Here is a 15,278-nt window from a genome sequence, read left to right as displayed (position 1 = left end):
GGCGAGCTGGGGGGGCTCACGCGCACCGATACCTTCTCAGTAGGTGCGGTAAGCAGAACCAGCTTCCGTGGCAGGTCTGTAATCCGCTCCTCAGTGCGCGTGTTGTGCAGCTCGGCTGAACGTTGATGGTGGGCAGACTGTCGAAGGGCTACCGGCCCTGTTCAAAGCCTATAAAAATAAATCCCTGGCCTATGCAACGCTCCTAGAATAGCTCTGTAATAAGAGCGTGGTAAAGCATGTGGTACCGAGTTCATTGTGACGCCTTCTAGTGTGTTCTGGTGAAGTCAGGTGACAGGGTTTGCCGAGTTTCACGCCGAAGTCTTGAAACGCAGTGCTTACTTTGAAAACTGGCATTGTATTTGAGGGACGGGGCCCTTGCTGGTCTGATCAATTTAGTTCTAACCTGATGAGGTGTTCAAGACAAGCTCGTAGGGTCAGTAAAATAAAGCTTTGTTTTCCGTGAGTTCGTAGCCTGCTGGGATGCGGTGCTGTCAGTGCTTTTCTGGCACTGCAGTCTCAACTGGCACATCTGGGTCGGCAGAACCGACTCGGGTGGTGCTCAGCACTGACATGCTTATGTAAACAAACCCTTTTCCAGTACTTACTCATAGGTCTGCCTGGAAGAGACGAAGCCCCTAAACGAACTTTGAGGCAATGCTTTCAACATCAGCCCTGTCTCCTAAACTTCTCTAGCGCGCCGTAAGAAGCCCGTCTGTGTGTGTTAGGGGAGAAGGGCGTTGAACGAGAGGGATGCGAATCGGAAACTTGCCAAAGGCCGGCGTTTCCTGTTCTCCTGTGAAAACTCAGGATGGTGGCAAGGGGGAAGTTCAGCAACAAAGAAACTTCAGCCATCGGAGAACATAGGCTTGGTTGACTGACTCTCTTTTTGTCTTAAAAGCCTCTGTTTTTCAGGAAGATGTTAGAGGTGGTGCATTTTGTTTCTGGTCTGGCTTTTTGCCCCATGTTCGCTGTAGAGCTGCGCTGTCGTGTTTTTCCCATTTTCTGCTTTACTTTTTGTTTGATGTCTTTTGCTCAAGAGGATGAGCTGCTCACACCAGGGTTTGAAAAGGCTGATGGCTCCTTTTTTAGCCACGCAGTTCAGGTCCCACAGACGTGGAACTTGGCACTGCCAGGACCCCTGTAAAGGTTAAAAGCAAAAAATGTCTTTAAATGAGTTAGGTAACTGCTGCCTTCCTGGTAGATCCTTCTGGTGAGGTAAGCAGACTTCATTAGCTGTGTCAAATTCCTGCAGAGAGCTAAAATTACAACTTTTGTGTGGTTGTCACTAGGAAGAAGAGCGTGGTACATCTTGATTTCCGCCTCCCCGCAATCATTTGTTAGTCACTTGGTTGTTGCTTCGATAACTCAAGAGGGGATGTTGTAAATGTATGAATGGCCTTGCCGGCTGGGGTTAAAGCTTCTGTGGCTCAGCAGCAGCTCTCCAAGAGTGCTCAGTGCCACCTAGTCCACAGAAGAACATAAGGTCAGGACACGCATGCCGTGATCTTGCCCAGAAAACTATCCCGCGTGTCAGCAGCGTGTGGTTAAAAAGCCTTCTGAGCTGCGGATGAACGCATCGAGTTGCTTTCTGAATCCATCTGGATTCTTGGCACCCCCTCCATCCTTTGGCAAGGAGTTCTGCAGCTTAACTATATTTGATATGAACTGTTGCCTTAAGGATTTGGTTACCTTAAGTATATTATCAGCTGGTTTTGTCTGACACCCCGAGTCCTTGTATTGAAATTCCTTCATTTGTCTTACGCAGTTTTTTGAGCCTTAGTTGTTCTTGGTGGTCAAGACTGAGTGACCATGGCCCATATCCTTTTCAGCTGCACTGAGGCATAACGCAGTATTTGGTGTTGGGATTGCCTGCCGTGCAGTGATTCGTCAGCCCTGGAGCTTGCGTAAATGTCTCCTTTGATGCACCATGAATACATATTTATGTAAGCTATTTATTGTTGGCCCTCTGTTCTTAAAAACTATCTCCTTTTGCTTAGTATTGGCAAAACATGCCCTCTCAGATGCCTCTTCTGTTGGCTCAACAGCGAGCACCCAGTGATTCAGCATTAGATGTTGGAAGTGTTTAGCGGAAAGGATTGTGTTTGAGAACACCCAGTCGGTGTGGGCATGATCATAAAGCACACGAAGAAGAACAACAGCTGAAGAGTGATCTTTGTAACACATGGAAGCTGTGGCCTTGGCTATCATGGTATTACATGCTACTAATGTAATTACTACAAGGGGCCTACAAGGAAGCTGGGAGGGGACTTTTTACAAGGGGCTGTAGTGACAGGACAAGGGGTAGCAGGTTTAAATTGAATGTGGGGAGGTTTAGATTGGATATCAGGAAGAAATTCTTCACGGAGAGGGTGGGGAGGCACTGGGACAGGTTGCCCAGAGAAGCTGTGGATGCCCCATCCCTGGAAGTGTCCAAGGCCAGGCCGGATGAGGCTTTGAGCAACCTGGTCTAGTGGAAGGTGTCCCTGCCCATGGCAGGGGGGTTGGAAATAGATGGGCTTTAAGGTCCCTTCCAACCCTAACCATTCTATGATTCTGTGGTTATATCATGAGAAATAGTTTAGTTCTGTGTTCAGTAGGGGCAAGGAAACTTTGCCTTTTCTGTGTATCTGTGTTTTGCATTGTATTGTCTAGCTGTGCTTTCATCTAATAAACAGCACTGGTCCTCACCGACGTTGCTCCTAAACCCTTTGGGGGATTTCTGTCTTTCCTTGGTAGAACTGTTAATTCAGATGCCCAGTGGATCCTCCAAAGATTGTGTCTTTGAGATGTCTTGGCCTTACAGAGCAGCTAGGCAATGTTATATTCTAAATCTGTTGTTATGCTCTTTGCTCCTCAGTGTTTTTACCAGAAAGATGTTGGGTGTTACAGAACTTTGAACTTTTTATAGGAGAGATGGGAAAGCATGGGGGTAGGTGGGTCTAGATTTTGGCATTTCTGGCTTAAGTAGCTCCCAGCTGCTTGTGTTCCTCTGCCCTCCCTGCTGCTGTGCCAGCATACCTGTTGGAGCAGCTGCTTGATGATCCAGGCTGTGGATCCACAGCTCAAGAAGGAAAAAAATAAATAGATGGTTAGTTTTCTGTTGAATGATTTCTGTGGCCCCTTCATGTGGAGTGCACGCAGTCATGCTGACTGATGCAATGCAAAGGATGATGGCAGGGATGGAAAATGGTGTGAAGGGGCTGCTTAAGCAGCTTGTGAGTGGATATGAAACCTTAGTCACAGACCAGTATGAGGCCCTCCTGATGTCAGTGGCAATTCTTTCCTGCCTAAACGTCTTTCTGTTACTTCAGATGACAAGAACAATTCAAAAACTACAGCAGTCAGTGCAAATCAATATATATTTTCACCAAAGTAGTAATGGCTTCTGTGCAAAAAATAAAAGAGGCCTTGCCCAAATACAGGAAAGTAGCAAAACAAGAATTTTGAATGGAAGGTATTTTAGAAATGGTCTAATAGAAGAAATTGTACATCATACATCAAATTGCTAAAGGGACAAGAACAGATGAGTGTGAAGTAGAGGTCAGTGTTGAAAGACTGGAGGTACAAATGGCAGTTTTTGCCAAATGAGTATCTTCAAATTATTAATTGAGCATCCATATTTTACAGTATATGCATAAAATAGGCATTTTATTTTACACAACTGCACTATCCAGCTGTCTTCATCCTCATAATTTTAGGATAATTATAGGCACATATAGAGAAGTGCAGTATTGTTGCTATTAATGTGATAGCAGGCGTGTTTTTGAGACTGAGCTGCTTCAGCACTGTTTCACAGTGAGTGTCAACACGTTGCAGTTAGACCAGTCGTACAGACTAGATTGTGGCAGTGCAAGTGCTAGTCTGTCTGTGCGACTTCATGATCAAACACGGCAGTTGGAAGAAAGTCCTGTGGCTCTTGCCTAACTTTCAGCGTTTGTTTGTCCTTAGTGGAACCCTTGTTTTGACAAAAAAAATATTCCCCAAACAAAAACCCCCGTTTCATTTCCCAAAGTGGAATGATTTTGGTACAGACTACTTTTATGTGCAAGAGAAAGACATTGATTAGGCTCAAACGCATCTCCAGGAAAGGTATCCAAGATGGGAGCTGAACTCCTACAGTTGCTGTCAGTATTGGAGAGAGAATGTATGGAAATGTCTATTCCAGTGATTGATATGTTCACTTGGTAGCAGTAATCGGTGGGTGGGGGAATTACCTGCAAAGGTATTCTGCAGAGACAGCTCATAATTGTATATTTAATTTACAGTATTGCTCACTGTATTTCAGGAGATGGAAGATAAGGTGATCAGCCCAGAGAAAGTTGAAGAAGCAAAATTGAAAGCAAGATACCCTCATCTGGGCCAGAAGCCAGGAGGCTCAGACTTCTTGAGGAAGAGGCTTCAAAAAGGAGTGAGTTCTTTATTGTCCACAGGGTATGGGCAAGAAATTCCAGAATTCCTGTATCTCTGACTTTTTTCCACCCTATGGGCCTTTGCATGAGTAAGAGTGCTAAAAAATTTAAACTTTGTCTGTGAAAGCACAAGGAAGTTTGTTTCCACAAAACAAATGCCAAATTGGCAGGATAGCTGTTTACAGCGTCAGTGGCTCAACTGCACTTCTTAGAACAAATTAAACTTAGAAGCTGGCTCAGTGCTGCTGTGGTGGGCTTCATAAAAAACATTATAGCAAGCACGAACGGTTAAAACATCATCCCCGTTTTGTACTGATCTTATCTTGCCCATTCTTATGTCCCCAAAATCCTCTCTCACTATCCATGTTTGTAGCACGTGAAAGCTTAGCGTCTGCTGTGTTACACCAGGCACCATCTGACATCAGTGGCTTGAGAATGGCGCTGTAATTCAGAATATACACCCCAAACAAAAAATAATGATAGAATAATGAAGAGTGAGTATTTCAATATTGTTCCACATTTAACCAGTGTCTCTTATTTTCTTAGCTCTTCATCTGTTAATTTTTTCAGTTTAATTATTCATAAAGTGATTATGTAATGCCTTTCAGGCGTGCTAGAGCTCTGTCCTTGGAGTAATCCTGCTATATCGCTGCTTCTGTTGGTGCTTTCATTGCTGTCACTCTTCTTTTTTTTTACTATTGTCTAGGCCCTTTGAGTGCACGCAATGGTTCCAAGTCTAAATCCTTCGCAAACCAGCTGTTGGAGTTCAGTGCTGATCTAATTCTGTGCTATCTGGTAACATCTCCTGGGAATTGTTACTCTTGGCAGGTTTTTTGGATAAGCTCTCTCTCGTAAGTTGGAGCATACGCAGCACAGTTAATGGCAGCTGGGAATGGGCAGGTGGCAGATCAGGTGACTCCGTGTTTGGGTTGTGCTGTCAGGTGGTCAGAGGCAGCCTACATGAGTCTTCAGTGAGTTCAGTGTATGTGTAGGCACAGAAAGGAGAAGGTAAGTGTGTGTTGCGATGGTAATTTGGTAAACGGACCACCATCCACTCCCTAAGGATTGGTGGCCATAAAGGACTTTTAACTGCTTGCACTCGGTGCAAATGTGAGGAAAACGCGCCACCAACAGTAACATCTTCATCTTGATTACAGCACTATTTAATGCAAAAGTTGTTGCAGCTTCTGTTTCCCAACTTGAGCAGAGGTAGACCTGTGGGCATCTTAATTGACTTAAGTGTTTGGGGTTTTGCTGAGAGGTGGCATAAAGTTGAGGGTTCCAGTTTGTAATCTGTTGCTGTGGTGGTAATAACTTTCTTCCATTTTATTTTTTAATTATTCTTGCGCAGTGGCTTAAGTGAGGAAGCATCTTTACTTGATGTAGATGCCTGGTGTGCTTCGGGCTGCCTGGATTGCTGAAGTTTAAGATAGAGTGAGGGTGGTGAGTGTGCTCTCAGATAGTGTTTGCGACATGAAGACACGTGGGACAGAGAGTCAGTTTGAAAGGGATGATGATATACAGGCCATCTGTGAGCAGCTGGAGTAAACCAGGGGAATTATAGGAATAAGTTAAAGGAAGAAACAGGGTGATACTCTAATGCTTGAAAGGTGGTAGGTTTTCTCAGATATTCTTCTAAACCTAGTTGCTGTAGCCCAGATTTCCTTTGATTTGGCAACTAGGACACGCTCCACCCACTGATATTTGCTCTCCAGAAATGTTCTGCATTGGATGCACACACCATTAGCACACTTTCTGCAGAATAAGAGTAGGTGAGAACCACGCTACACCACGCTGCTGCAGAGGGATTCTCTTTTGAAGTCCTTACTTGGACAAAAATAGGTATCTCTTAACAGCGGTAACACCTCAAAAGATTGAGCAGTTCTGCTAGCACCTAGATGCTTTTCAGAAGTTTCATTTGGGTGCTTGAAGGGCAAAGGATGAAAGCCTTTTTCCAAATCAGGTGGTTATCGCCTGAGTTCTGGCCTGCAGATGCAGTGCTAGAACGTTGCGGTGTAAATAAGGATTACACCGCCAAAAGGATTGAATCGGGAAGGTTCACAAATAAAAGTGTGTGGTTCAAATGTACTGCTGACTGCGTGGGGAAAACAGATTTGGTAACTTTAAGGCTGTGGCATGGAACACTTAAAGCTGCCTTCAGTAGGCCTGGCATAAACAACCTTCCTCTTGTCCGTCGCTGAGCGTTTCACAGCTGGTTAGCCCTAACGCAGAGTAAGGAGTACGGCAGTCATGTGCTGCCTGGAAGCACTTGAATGTAGCCGGTAGTGATGTCTGTCCATCAGCTGACTGAGGAGTAAGCCTCTGTAGAGCCAACGAGGGGGTGTTCTCTTCGGAGATGATTGTGACTGTTAGCAGCTGTTGCTAGTGTAAATCCTTTTACTGAATCACATATTTTTGGCCTCATAACAATCTGTTCAAAATCATGGTTTACAAATACCTTTAACAGTAGACCATGTGGTAAAAGGTATGATCAAAATACATTTCCTGCGAAACGTGTCAATGAGCAGTTGAATACTCAATGCAGACCTTGGATGAAATTGTCTCGTCTTCCCGTGATGCAGATAAGTTATAATAGTCTTTTGGCTTCAACATCCATAGAAAACTTAGTATTTTGAGAAATCTGACAACAAAAGTACTATTAAAGGTAATGTTATGTCATGCTTTAACCCCAGTCAGTAACCAAGTGTCACACAGCCGCTCGATCTCCCTCCCCACCCTGGTGGGATGGGGGAGAGAATAAGACAAATGAAAGTGAGAAACCTTGTGGCTTGAGACAAGAACAGTTTAATGATTGAAATGAAATAATAAATTGTAATGGAAAAGAAAACAACAAAAACCCAAACAAAATCTAGGAAAAACAAGTGATGCAACCACTCACCACCCACTGACCGATACCCAGTCAGTCCCCGAGCAGGGTCTCTGCCCCCTGGCCAACTCACCCCAGGTGTATACAGCATGGGGTGTATATATATACACACAGGTGTATACATGTATGACAGCATGTGGTGTGGAATATCTCTTTGGTCAGCTGGGGTCAGCTGTCCCGGCTGTGTCCCCTCCCAACCCCTTGTGCATCTCCTCCCTGGCAGAGCCTGAGAAGCTGAGAAGTCCTTGACTTAGAATAAGCACTGCTTAGCAACAACCAAAACATCGGTGTGCTATCAGCATTATTCTCATGCTAAATCCAAAACACAGCACTACAGCAGCTACTAGGAGGAAAACTAACTACCCCAGCCAGACCCAGGACTTGCTAATACAAAATGGCTGAAATATTGAGGGTCGCTGTTTCAGAAATTCAAACAATGTTCTCACTTCTGTGTTCAGAAGAAACCTGGAGCGTGGGCTAGGAATTTCCTGCACACAGTGCTTTTCAGAAGGACTGCCCAGTAGATTTGACTTGGCTCAGTAATTGGTTTGGGAACTTTAGGGATTACAGTTGCACTGTTTTTGTGGATGCAGAGAAGAGGTTTTCTCGTTAGCATGTGGTTTCATGCTCCTTGGATCTTCTGGTAGGATAGAACAGGCTCTGCTCTCCACCTTTGGTTCATGCATTGTTGATTATTCTGTGTAGCAGAACTTCGCTGCAACAAAATTCGCAAAGGTTTCACCTGTGGGAGACAGAGCTCTGGGGAAAACCAGGGCAGAAATACTGTTCACGTAGGCTGTGAGTTCAGGGGTATGGGTAGAACCTTAACGGTGTCCTTGCGGGTGAAGAGTTTAGCTATGTGTGCTTAATAGTCTTGATAGGATTTGAGGTTTTTTTTAACTGACATAGAACTGTCTTGCCAAATCAGAAGGATCTTATAACTGGTTTTAACGTTTAAAGAAGCCACTTGACCGTGTCATTCGGTGTATGCACCTGATAAGATTTCAGGCTTATAAATACATGTGTGTTTTGTCTTCTAGCAAAAATACTTTGATTCTGGTGATTACAACATGGCTAAAGCAAAGATGAAGAACAAGCAACTGCCTACTGCTGCTCCTGACAAGACAGAAGTCACTGGTGACCATATTCCAACTCCACAGGATCTTCCACAGCGGAAACCATCTCTTGTTGCTAGCAAGCTGGCTGGCTGACGAGAACAGCTGAACTGCATGATTATTCTCATTCCTGTTATTTCTCCTAAATAGTTATTTCTCACCCTCACATCCCCCTTTTTCTTTCTTACACTAAGTCATGAGACTGACAGCTTTGCAGGTAGCGATAGCATGTGCTGCTATTGTAAGGGAGTACTGTTAAGAATAAAATGTGTAGTATTTGGACTAGTTGAGAACAATGCACTGATTAAAAAGGACAAGTTTGGTTAGAGCAATGTAATCTACTTGAAAATGTACATATTGCCCATTTCCTAGTGTAGGACTGGTTCCAGCAAGTGACATCGCAAGTTTTACAACTTCTAATGTTTCTGCTTTTGTTATTTCATCTTAATTACAGCATATTTGTATTTAATATAACCTCCAGTTGTGTTGGGTTTTTCTTCTGTGTTTGGGTTTGTTGTCTAAAATAGAGGTTTAGACCACAAGTTGCTCGATGGTGAAGCATGTATACAAAAAAGACAGGGCTCCGATCGACTTTTGTTTCTGCTTTTGAACTTGAACGGCCTTAAACCTGTTTCAGCTTTAACAATAGAGTTTTTACTTGGGCAATATTTGCCCATTCTGGTGTAACTCTTGTGAACCTAGTGCTTATTGACAACTGCCTGTTGAAGCTGGTATTACTTTCCGTTCCGTAGCTTAGGACACACTTTTGTTGAAGATGTGAATGAAGTGTGCATGTGCATAGACTGTTGAATTCACTCTTGTGCCATTTTTGTAAATACGATAGTTTTGCACAACCTTTTGCAAACGTCTATTAGTTTTACATTTTAAAAAGCAGATAATGTGCCAATCGAAGCACAAGTGATTCTGTATCTTTCAAAGTCTTGTCCTGAAACTAAGAGCCCAGAATCTTGCTACTGAAAGTAGGAATTGTGTACCTGAAATTTGTGAAACACTTATACATACACTTGCCTCAGCCTTATGCTTCTGCGGTCGTATATTTTGTTTGGCAACAACGTCCGGCAGTCGAATACAAATCTGGAATTTGTACCTATATTTGGGGGCAAGTGCCCTTTCTGTGCAGCGGTTCTTTAAGCTTTTAAAGCTGAAATGCTCTGTCTGATGACACGGGAGATGGCTGAAGGTGCTGTTCCAGAGTGTTTCCTTTGTGGTGAGCTCCAAATCCAGGCTAAGGTTTGATATGCCGTTGTCTTTGGGCTATTTTAGACTTCTGAAGGCAGAAGGATGTAAGTTGGTTTTTTTTGGTTTGGTTTTTTTTTCCTTCAGACTCCTGCAGTGGTAGTAAACTCTATCTTTTTCTCTTCGTTATACAGCAGCCCCTCATTGGCATTGGGAAAACAAAGAACTGGCAGTGGTGTATTTATGTAACGACCTGTTGAGAAACAGGTAACTTGTCATGTGGGGAAATAGGAATGAACTTGAGTTCATCTTTATTTATCACGCAGGTCCTACGTACTGGATTGCCAGAATACCTAGGTGCTGCTAGGTAACTTGGTGCGTTTACGAGCATGTTTATTCAGTGAAACCAGGATATTAAAAGCGCAGTATGATTCATAATGTAAATGATTCTCATATAGGTAATTGCAGCCTTGATGTTCTTTGGGAGAAACTCTTGGAAAAGATCAGTTTACTGAGTACTTTTTATTTAAAGAAACAGTTCTGAAACAGCCTATTAGAATCAAAGCACCAACGGTGGGTGTTACAAGAGAAAACACTCTTAAAGATGCGAGTTTTTAGAAGGATGTGCTTAGTGTTGACCTGTTCAGCAAAGTCTCACGGGATAAAGGACTGCTAGTCAAAAAGAACACTGGCCCGTGTTCTCTGCGATGCACTTTGGAAGGCAGGCATCAGATCAAGAGAAAATGAATCATCTTAATGTGGTCCTGTTACCGCCAGAACATGAGGAAGGTGTATCGGTGTCCCTATAATGTCTTTTGGGTTTTCAAGTTGCCAACCTGATTCTTTTCTAGTTTGTACAGCCCTATTCTGGCAGTTGGGCGGGCTCCGTCCAGCCTGCCCTTACTCCCTACCCTGCACTAGTGGTATTGGTATAAAGAACTTGTGATTTTTGCAGAACGGGTTGAAGAACCAGACCTACTTGACTTCTTTGAGTAAAAAATCAGGCTGGGAGAATGACAAGGAAACTGGATATATCGAAGCAAACTGCTTTTTATAGATGTTTGTCCTAATGTGAAAATCCCTCTTTATTTTTGTATGTATAAATGAAGCTGAATGATAGGACTGGGCCTGTAACCAATTTTGAACAGTTGAAGGTGACTTGCTCTGTATTGTCTGGTGCCGCTATCCTGTAGCTCACAGGTGGTGAGCTTTCTTGGTGTTTGGGAAGGCCATTGAAATTCCAACATTCCACTGGGCTACAGCTGGGCTTGTCCTGCTGGTTGGACAGCACAGGCTCTCCCGCTGCTCACCTCGTGACTTGAGTTGTTAAGGTGGCTGCAGACTGAGCTCTGAATATGTTACCCAGGCGGATGTTTGAAGTACTGTACCGCGGCCTGGGTCGGTGAGGGGTGGTGAGCCTCCGCGCCGTCCCGACCTCAGCAGCGGGCACAGCTGTGGTGGTGCCCAGCCCTGGACAGAACTTAATCCCTGAGCAGTAGATCAAACGTGACTGCAAATCGACGCTTAGTTTCAGCTTCCTCCAGCAAGGTGACTCAGCTACCCAAACTTATGTACATAATGTATTATATATATGAGTTTTACCATTTGATAATTACCTTTTTCAAAGAAAACTTGTCCACGCTGTAGTCTGGCAGCCCCTTTCATATCTTGCCTTTAAAGATAGACGGTGTTTGGTTATTAGAGTAGGATCACGTAGGCTTATAATAGCAGATAGCACCAAATTTTATTCAAGGTAGATTCAAGTGGATGAATTACACCTTCACGGATACGTCCCCAAATCTGTAGCACCAAAGGCTTCCCTCTCATTGTTCTTGATGTAGTAGGACAGCATTTGTGTCAAGGCCACCGGAGTACATTTTGTTGGACATATTTACACCCGGTCGAGATGTTGAGGTGATAAAAATGTCGATTGTTCTTTACAAACTTACACATTGTATAGTATACAGAATAAATTGATCTACTTAGTTTTTATTGCAACGTGGAGATTTGTCTCGTCTTTCCTGTGCTTTCCTAAAAAAGGTACTGCCTGTTTCGGAATTCTCGATGGAAAATTTCTAAAACCTAAACCTTGCTACTCTGTATCATTGAAACTATGACTGGGCTTCGGTTTCTAGTATGTTAGACTGCAGAATTACTTTAATGTAATCACATTTATATATATTTCAGTGCTTATTTTTCTAATAAGGCAATTAAAGCTTATTGTTTGAAAACTCCGTAACAGGTGGTTATTTTGGTCCCTTGCACTGAGGGAGGAGGATTTCTGGGCATTAGGTTGGCATACAGAAGTTTGCATCGCTGTAGACTACTGGCCTGAATATGGCCACACCTCCCAGAAGTCGGGATGCTGGGAAGAGTCCAACTCGTTTCGGACTCGAGCTGTAACTTCGGTGCCGATCTTTGCGCCACTTCAGGATTCACGTGGTGTGTTCAGACGGTCACCCGAAGCTCTCTATGGGGAGTGGCATCAGTCTTCGGGCAAAGACAAACCGTGTAAATCCAGGCCCGTTGCCCCAGCCTGTTTCTTGGCAGAGCCGAGGCAGGTACGGGCGCAGAGACCTGCCCTCGGGGGAGCGCCACGTGCCGTGCCGGCGCTCGCAGGATGTGGCCGCGTTACTCAGCGGAGAGGCAAGTTTGCAATAACTGGGAAGAAAGATAAATGGGGCTTTGTGTTTTAACTTGAAGCGCTTTGAGTTGCACTGAATGTGTGCTGTGATGATTCCCACTTCAGTACAAAGGGAGCCACCTTTTTGATTCACGCCTGGGTTTTTTTTATCCCCATTCCTAGATCCTATAGATCCAGAGTAGCTTGAAATCTGAGACCTTCTGTGCGTATTCGAAGAATTTATTCCCGTTAAATATTTATCTTGAAAACGTTTCTGGAGTATGAACACACCTTGAGCACCACCCATGTGCTTGGAAAAGGTGTGCTTCAGGGGCAGATGGCGGAATGGTGCCCGCCCTCCTCGGGCAGAACGTCTTTGTTACCGTGAGGCTGCTGCGTGATGCAGGCTGGGGATAAACACTCTTGTGCATTTACGGAGGCACAGAATTCTGTTTACACTGCTTTGGAAAATGCTGGCAAAGCCTCCGTGGATTTAAATGGATGTTTATTTGATTTTTGGTCTAAAACGGGAAGATGAAGTTGTTTGGGGTTTTTTTCTGCCTTTGTCTAATTGTATTAACAGATTTCAGTTGGTCTTAGTTATCTTACTGAGATAACTATCTTACACTGCAGAACAGCGTTGCAGCTCTTAGTAGAAGAGGAATATGGTTGGATAACCTGTCCGCTTCCCTTGACAATATTACGGAATCATCAAATAACTGATTAACATTCCCGGTCCTGGGAGCCTCCACAGAGCGGGTTCAGGCTCTGCTGGTGCTGCTGTCTGTGCTAGGATGGTGGGGTGGTTTCCCTGCTGGGTCTGGGGAAAAGAACCGTAAGAGCCTTCCTTGAGAAGCAGGATCTGGATTTTTTTTTTTTTTTTTTAAGCACGTGGCATTTTCTAGGGGTGGAATTACACGGTGGAAATCACAAGGATGCTGAAATGAAAGAATGGGAGCTGTGGATTTTTCTGAACTTCAGGTTTGTGTTCAGGTGATGGGTTTTATACTGTTGGGGAAGAAAAATGACTAACACACTGAAAAGAATACACGTATGTGGTGTTCTGGAGATGAAGAGAAATCTTCCTAGCGTAGACACGGGTGGATCGAAGCAAGCTTTCTGCGTGGGAACTTCACGGTGTAGGTTTTGTCTTGTCTTTTCTGTCAGCCCAAAAATCCTGGAAGTAAATCCCCAGTGTTGCTGGGAGAACACGGGCGTGGTACATAGTTTTACCTCCCTGCCTCTCTCTTGCGTTCCATTTCAGAGTGTGTAACTTGGGGCTGAAACCAGCCCGCTTTGTTTTCTACAGCTAACAGTTCCGGGCCTGTCCTTGCAGTGTGAGAAAAGCGGGAAGGGCAGGAGAAGGATTTTAGCCTGTGAATTCCTCAGTTGGCTTTGTCTTTCCAGTGCAAGGGACTTGGCGTTAACTGATGGTCAGCGCTGAATATACGGATGCTCTGATGGAGTGCGGAGGCCCATCCGCTGTGCCACGTGAACGTCCCCAGTTCCTGATGCTGCCGGTATGGGTTATTCCTGTAGCGCTAACCATTTCCCTGTTTCTGTTTGGCCGACAGAACCCGCTGTTAACTTGCGGTACAGCGTGACAGCAGTAGAGTAGGAGGTCCTGACTGAGAAGGGAATTTTCCTGCCGCAGTGGAACAGCTCACGGATGTAAACAGAACGTGGATGTAAGCACAAAGCTGGGACAGATGCTTTCTAGTCGCTTCTCAAAAGAATTACACAAACTAATCTCAGTGCGTAGAAGGATTATTTTCTATCTTTTTTTGTTGTTTTGTTCAAATTCAGTACAAACTTCTGCATGTGGACTGTGTCAGTGACGTCAGTCGTCCACTGTCGGCTGGAATACCCTGGGATATGGGCTCTGAAATCAAAGGCCAAACCCGATCTTTTTGAAAAGATGCTGCGCCAGGCAGGAGGTGAGGGCATTTAAAATCTTGCCAGCAAACGTTTGATGCAGGAGGCATGTGTTAAAGTAGTAATCAAGTAGTCCGTCTCTATACATTCCAAACAGGTTGTTCCTGGGCAACTTTCAGTGCCCCCGATTCCCGTCCTCAGTGACAGCTTTGAAATCCTGGTTTATGCAAATTGTGTCAAATCATAGCATATTTTGGACTCCAATATCTATTTTTTGCTGGGGCTTATAATTGCGTTTGGCTCCTGAGCTCCAGCTGTGAACGGCTGATCCAGTAATCCACAGCCCAAGCCAACTCCTGCGGTGAGCGTCTGAACTGAGGGTAGATTGCACCTTGCAGAAAGGGTTTAAATGTCGCTGTGAAGCAGCGCGGGGTCAGAGGGGAGGTTTAGGGTCCCTCCTGAAAACAGAACTGAGACCCCTGGGGTTCATACATCCTTAGGTTAAGGCTGTTAAAGGCGGGTGATCACACGCTTAGACGAACCCCAAATGATGTTTGCGTCCCAGGGGAAAGGTGACCGGGAGCTTCAGCGTGGCGCTCTCTGCTTTGCCCTAGCATACGTGTGAGGACCGGATGGGCAAACTTCTTGGCCAAAGACCTCGCCCTCACCTGGACCGCAAGAGCCAGCCCTGGGCTCCGGGTCGGACTGCGAGCAAACGCCAGTGAGGAAGGGAGTGACCCCCCGAGCGCGGGGCAGTGACAGTAACCGCGGTTGGCAATCCCAGGCGTACCGGCAGGACGTGGGAAGGAAGGTATTTTTTTTAATCCAGTTCTCTAATTTTAGAGTTTTTCAACTCTGAACTCTCCCTGCAAAATGAAGAATTTTGGAAATTCTTTTCTGGGTTTCCTAACCTTTTCCTAGATGAGAAGACCCTATCGTCTGTGCCTACTGCAACTCCAGGTAAGGCTCCGCATTGCCACCTCGGTTGTTTCTCACTTGTGCTGGCGGCTCTCCCCATCCCCTTGATAGACGGTAGCATTTCTTGGGGTGTTCGTCCTGGGAGTCGAGGCAGCCTGACTGTTATTTCTGGCTGTTGGTTGGGTGATTTTGAGCAGGTGGCTCATTCTCCCTGCAGAACAGCTTTGTTCCTTTGGCGGTCGCAGCAGGTTTTG

At 44.8% G+C, this 15,278-nt stretch overlaps 1 protein-coding gene across 1 annotated transcript; it reads left to right on the top strand.

Moving 5' to 3' along the window:
• The first annotated feature begins 1,709 nt into the window (after positions 1 to 1,709).
• ARPP19 (cAMP-regulated phosphoprotein, 19kDa) lies at positions 1,710 to 9,412 on the top strand. Its single transcript, XM_010157314.1, has 3 exons — positions 1,710 to 1,734; positions 4,286 to 4,408; positions 8,337 to 9,412. Exons 2-3 carry the CDS (start codon positions 4,289 to 4,291, stop codon positions 8,505 to 8,507), a joined length of 291 nt encoding a protein of 96 aa, XP_010155616.1. The 5' UTR covers positions 1,710 to 1,734; positions 4,286 to 4,288; the 3' UTR covers positions 8,508 to 9,412.
• The last annotated feature ends 5,866 nt before the right edge of the window (positions 9,413 to 15,278 follow it).

Source organism: Eurypyga helias, unplaced genomic scaffold (assembly GCF_000690775.1).
Source record: "Eurypyga helias isolate BGI_N326 unplaced genomic scaffold, ASM69077v1 scaffold14570, whole genome shotgun sequence".
NCBI lineage: Eukaryota > Metazoa > Chordata > Aves > Eurypygiformes > Eurypygidae > Eurypyga > Eurypyga helias.
Note: the sequence above shows the minus strand (reverse complement) of the source record. Positions and strands in the feature narration are given on the sequence as shown.

Excerpts from the sequence above, each read along its gene's own strand:
- ARPP19 (XM_010157314.1), top strand. The coding sequence starts at position 4,289 with ATGGAAGATAAGGTGATCAGCCCAGAGAAAGTTGAAGAAGCAAAATTG. Across the intron at positions 4,409-8,336 it reads GGAAGAGGCTTCAAAAAGGA|CAAAAATACTTTGATTCTGG; the intron begins GTGAGTTCTTTA and ends TTTGTCTTCTAG.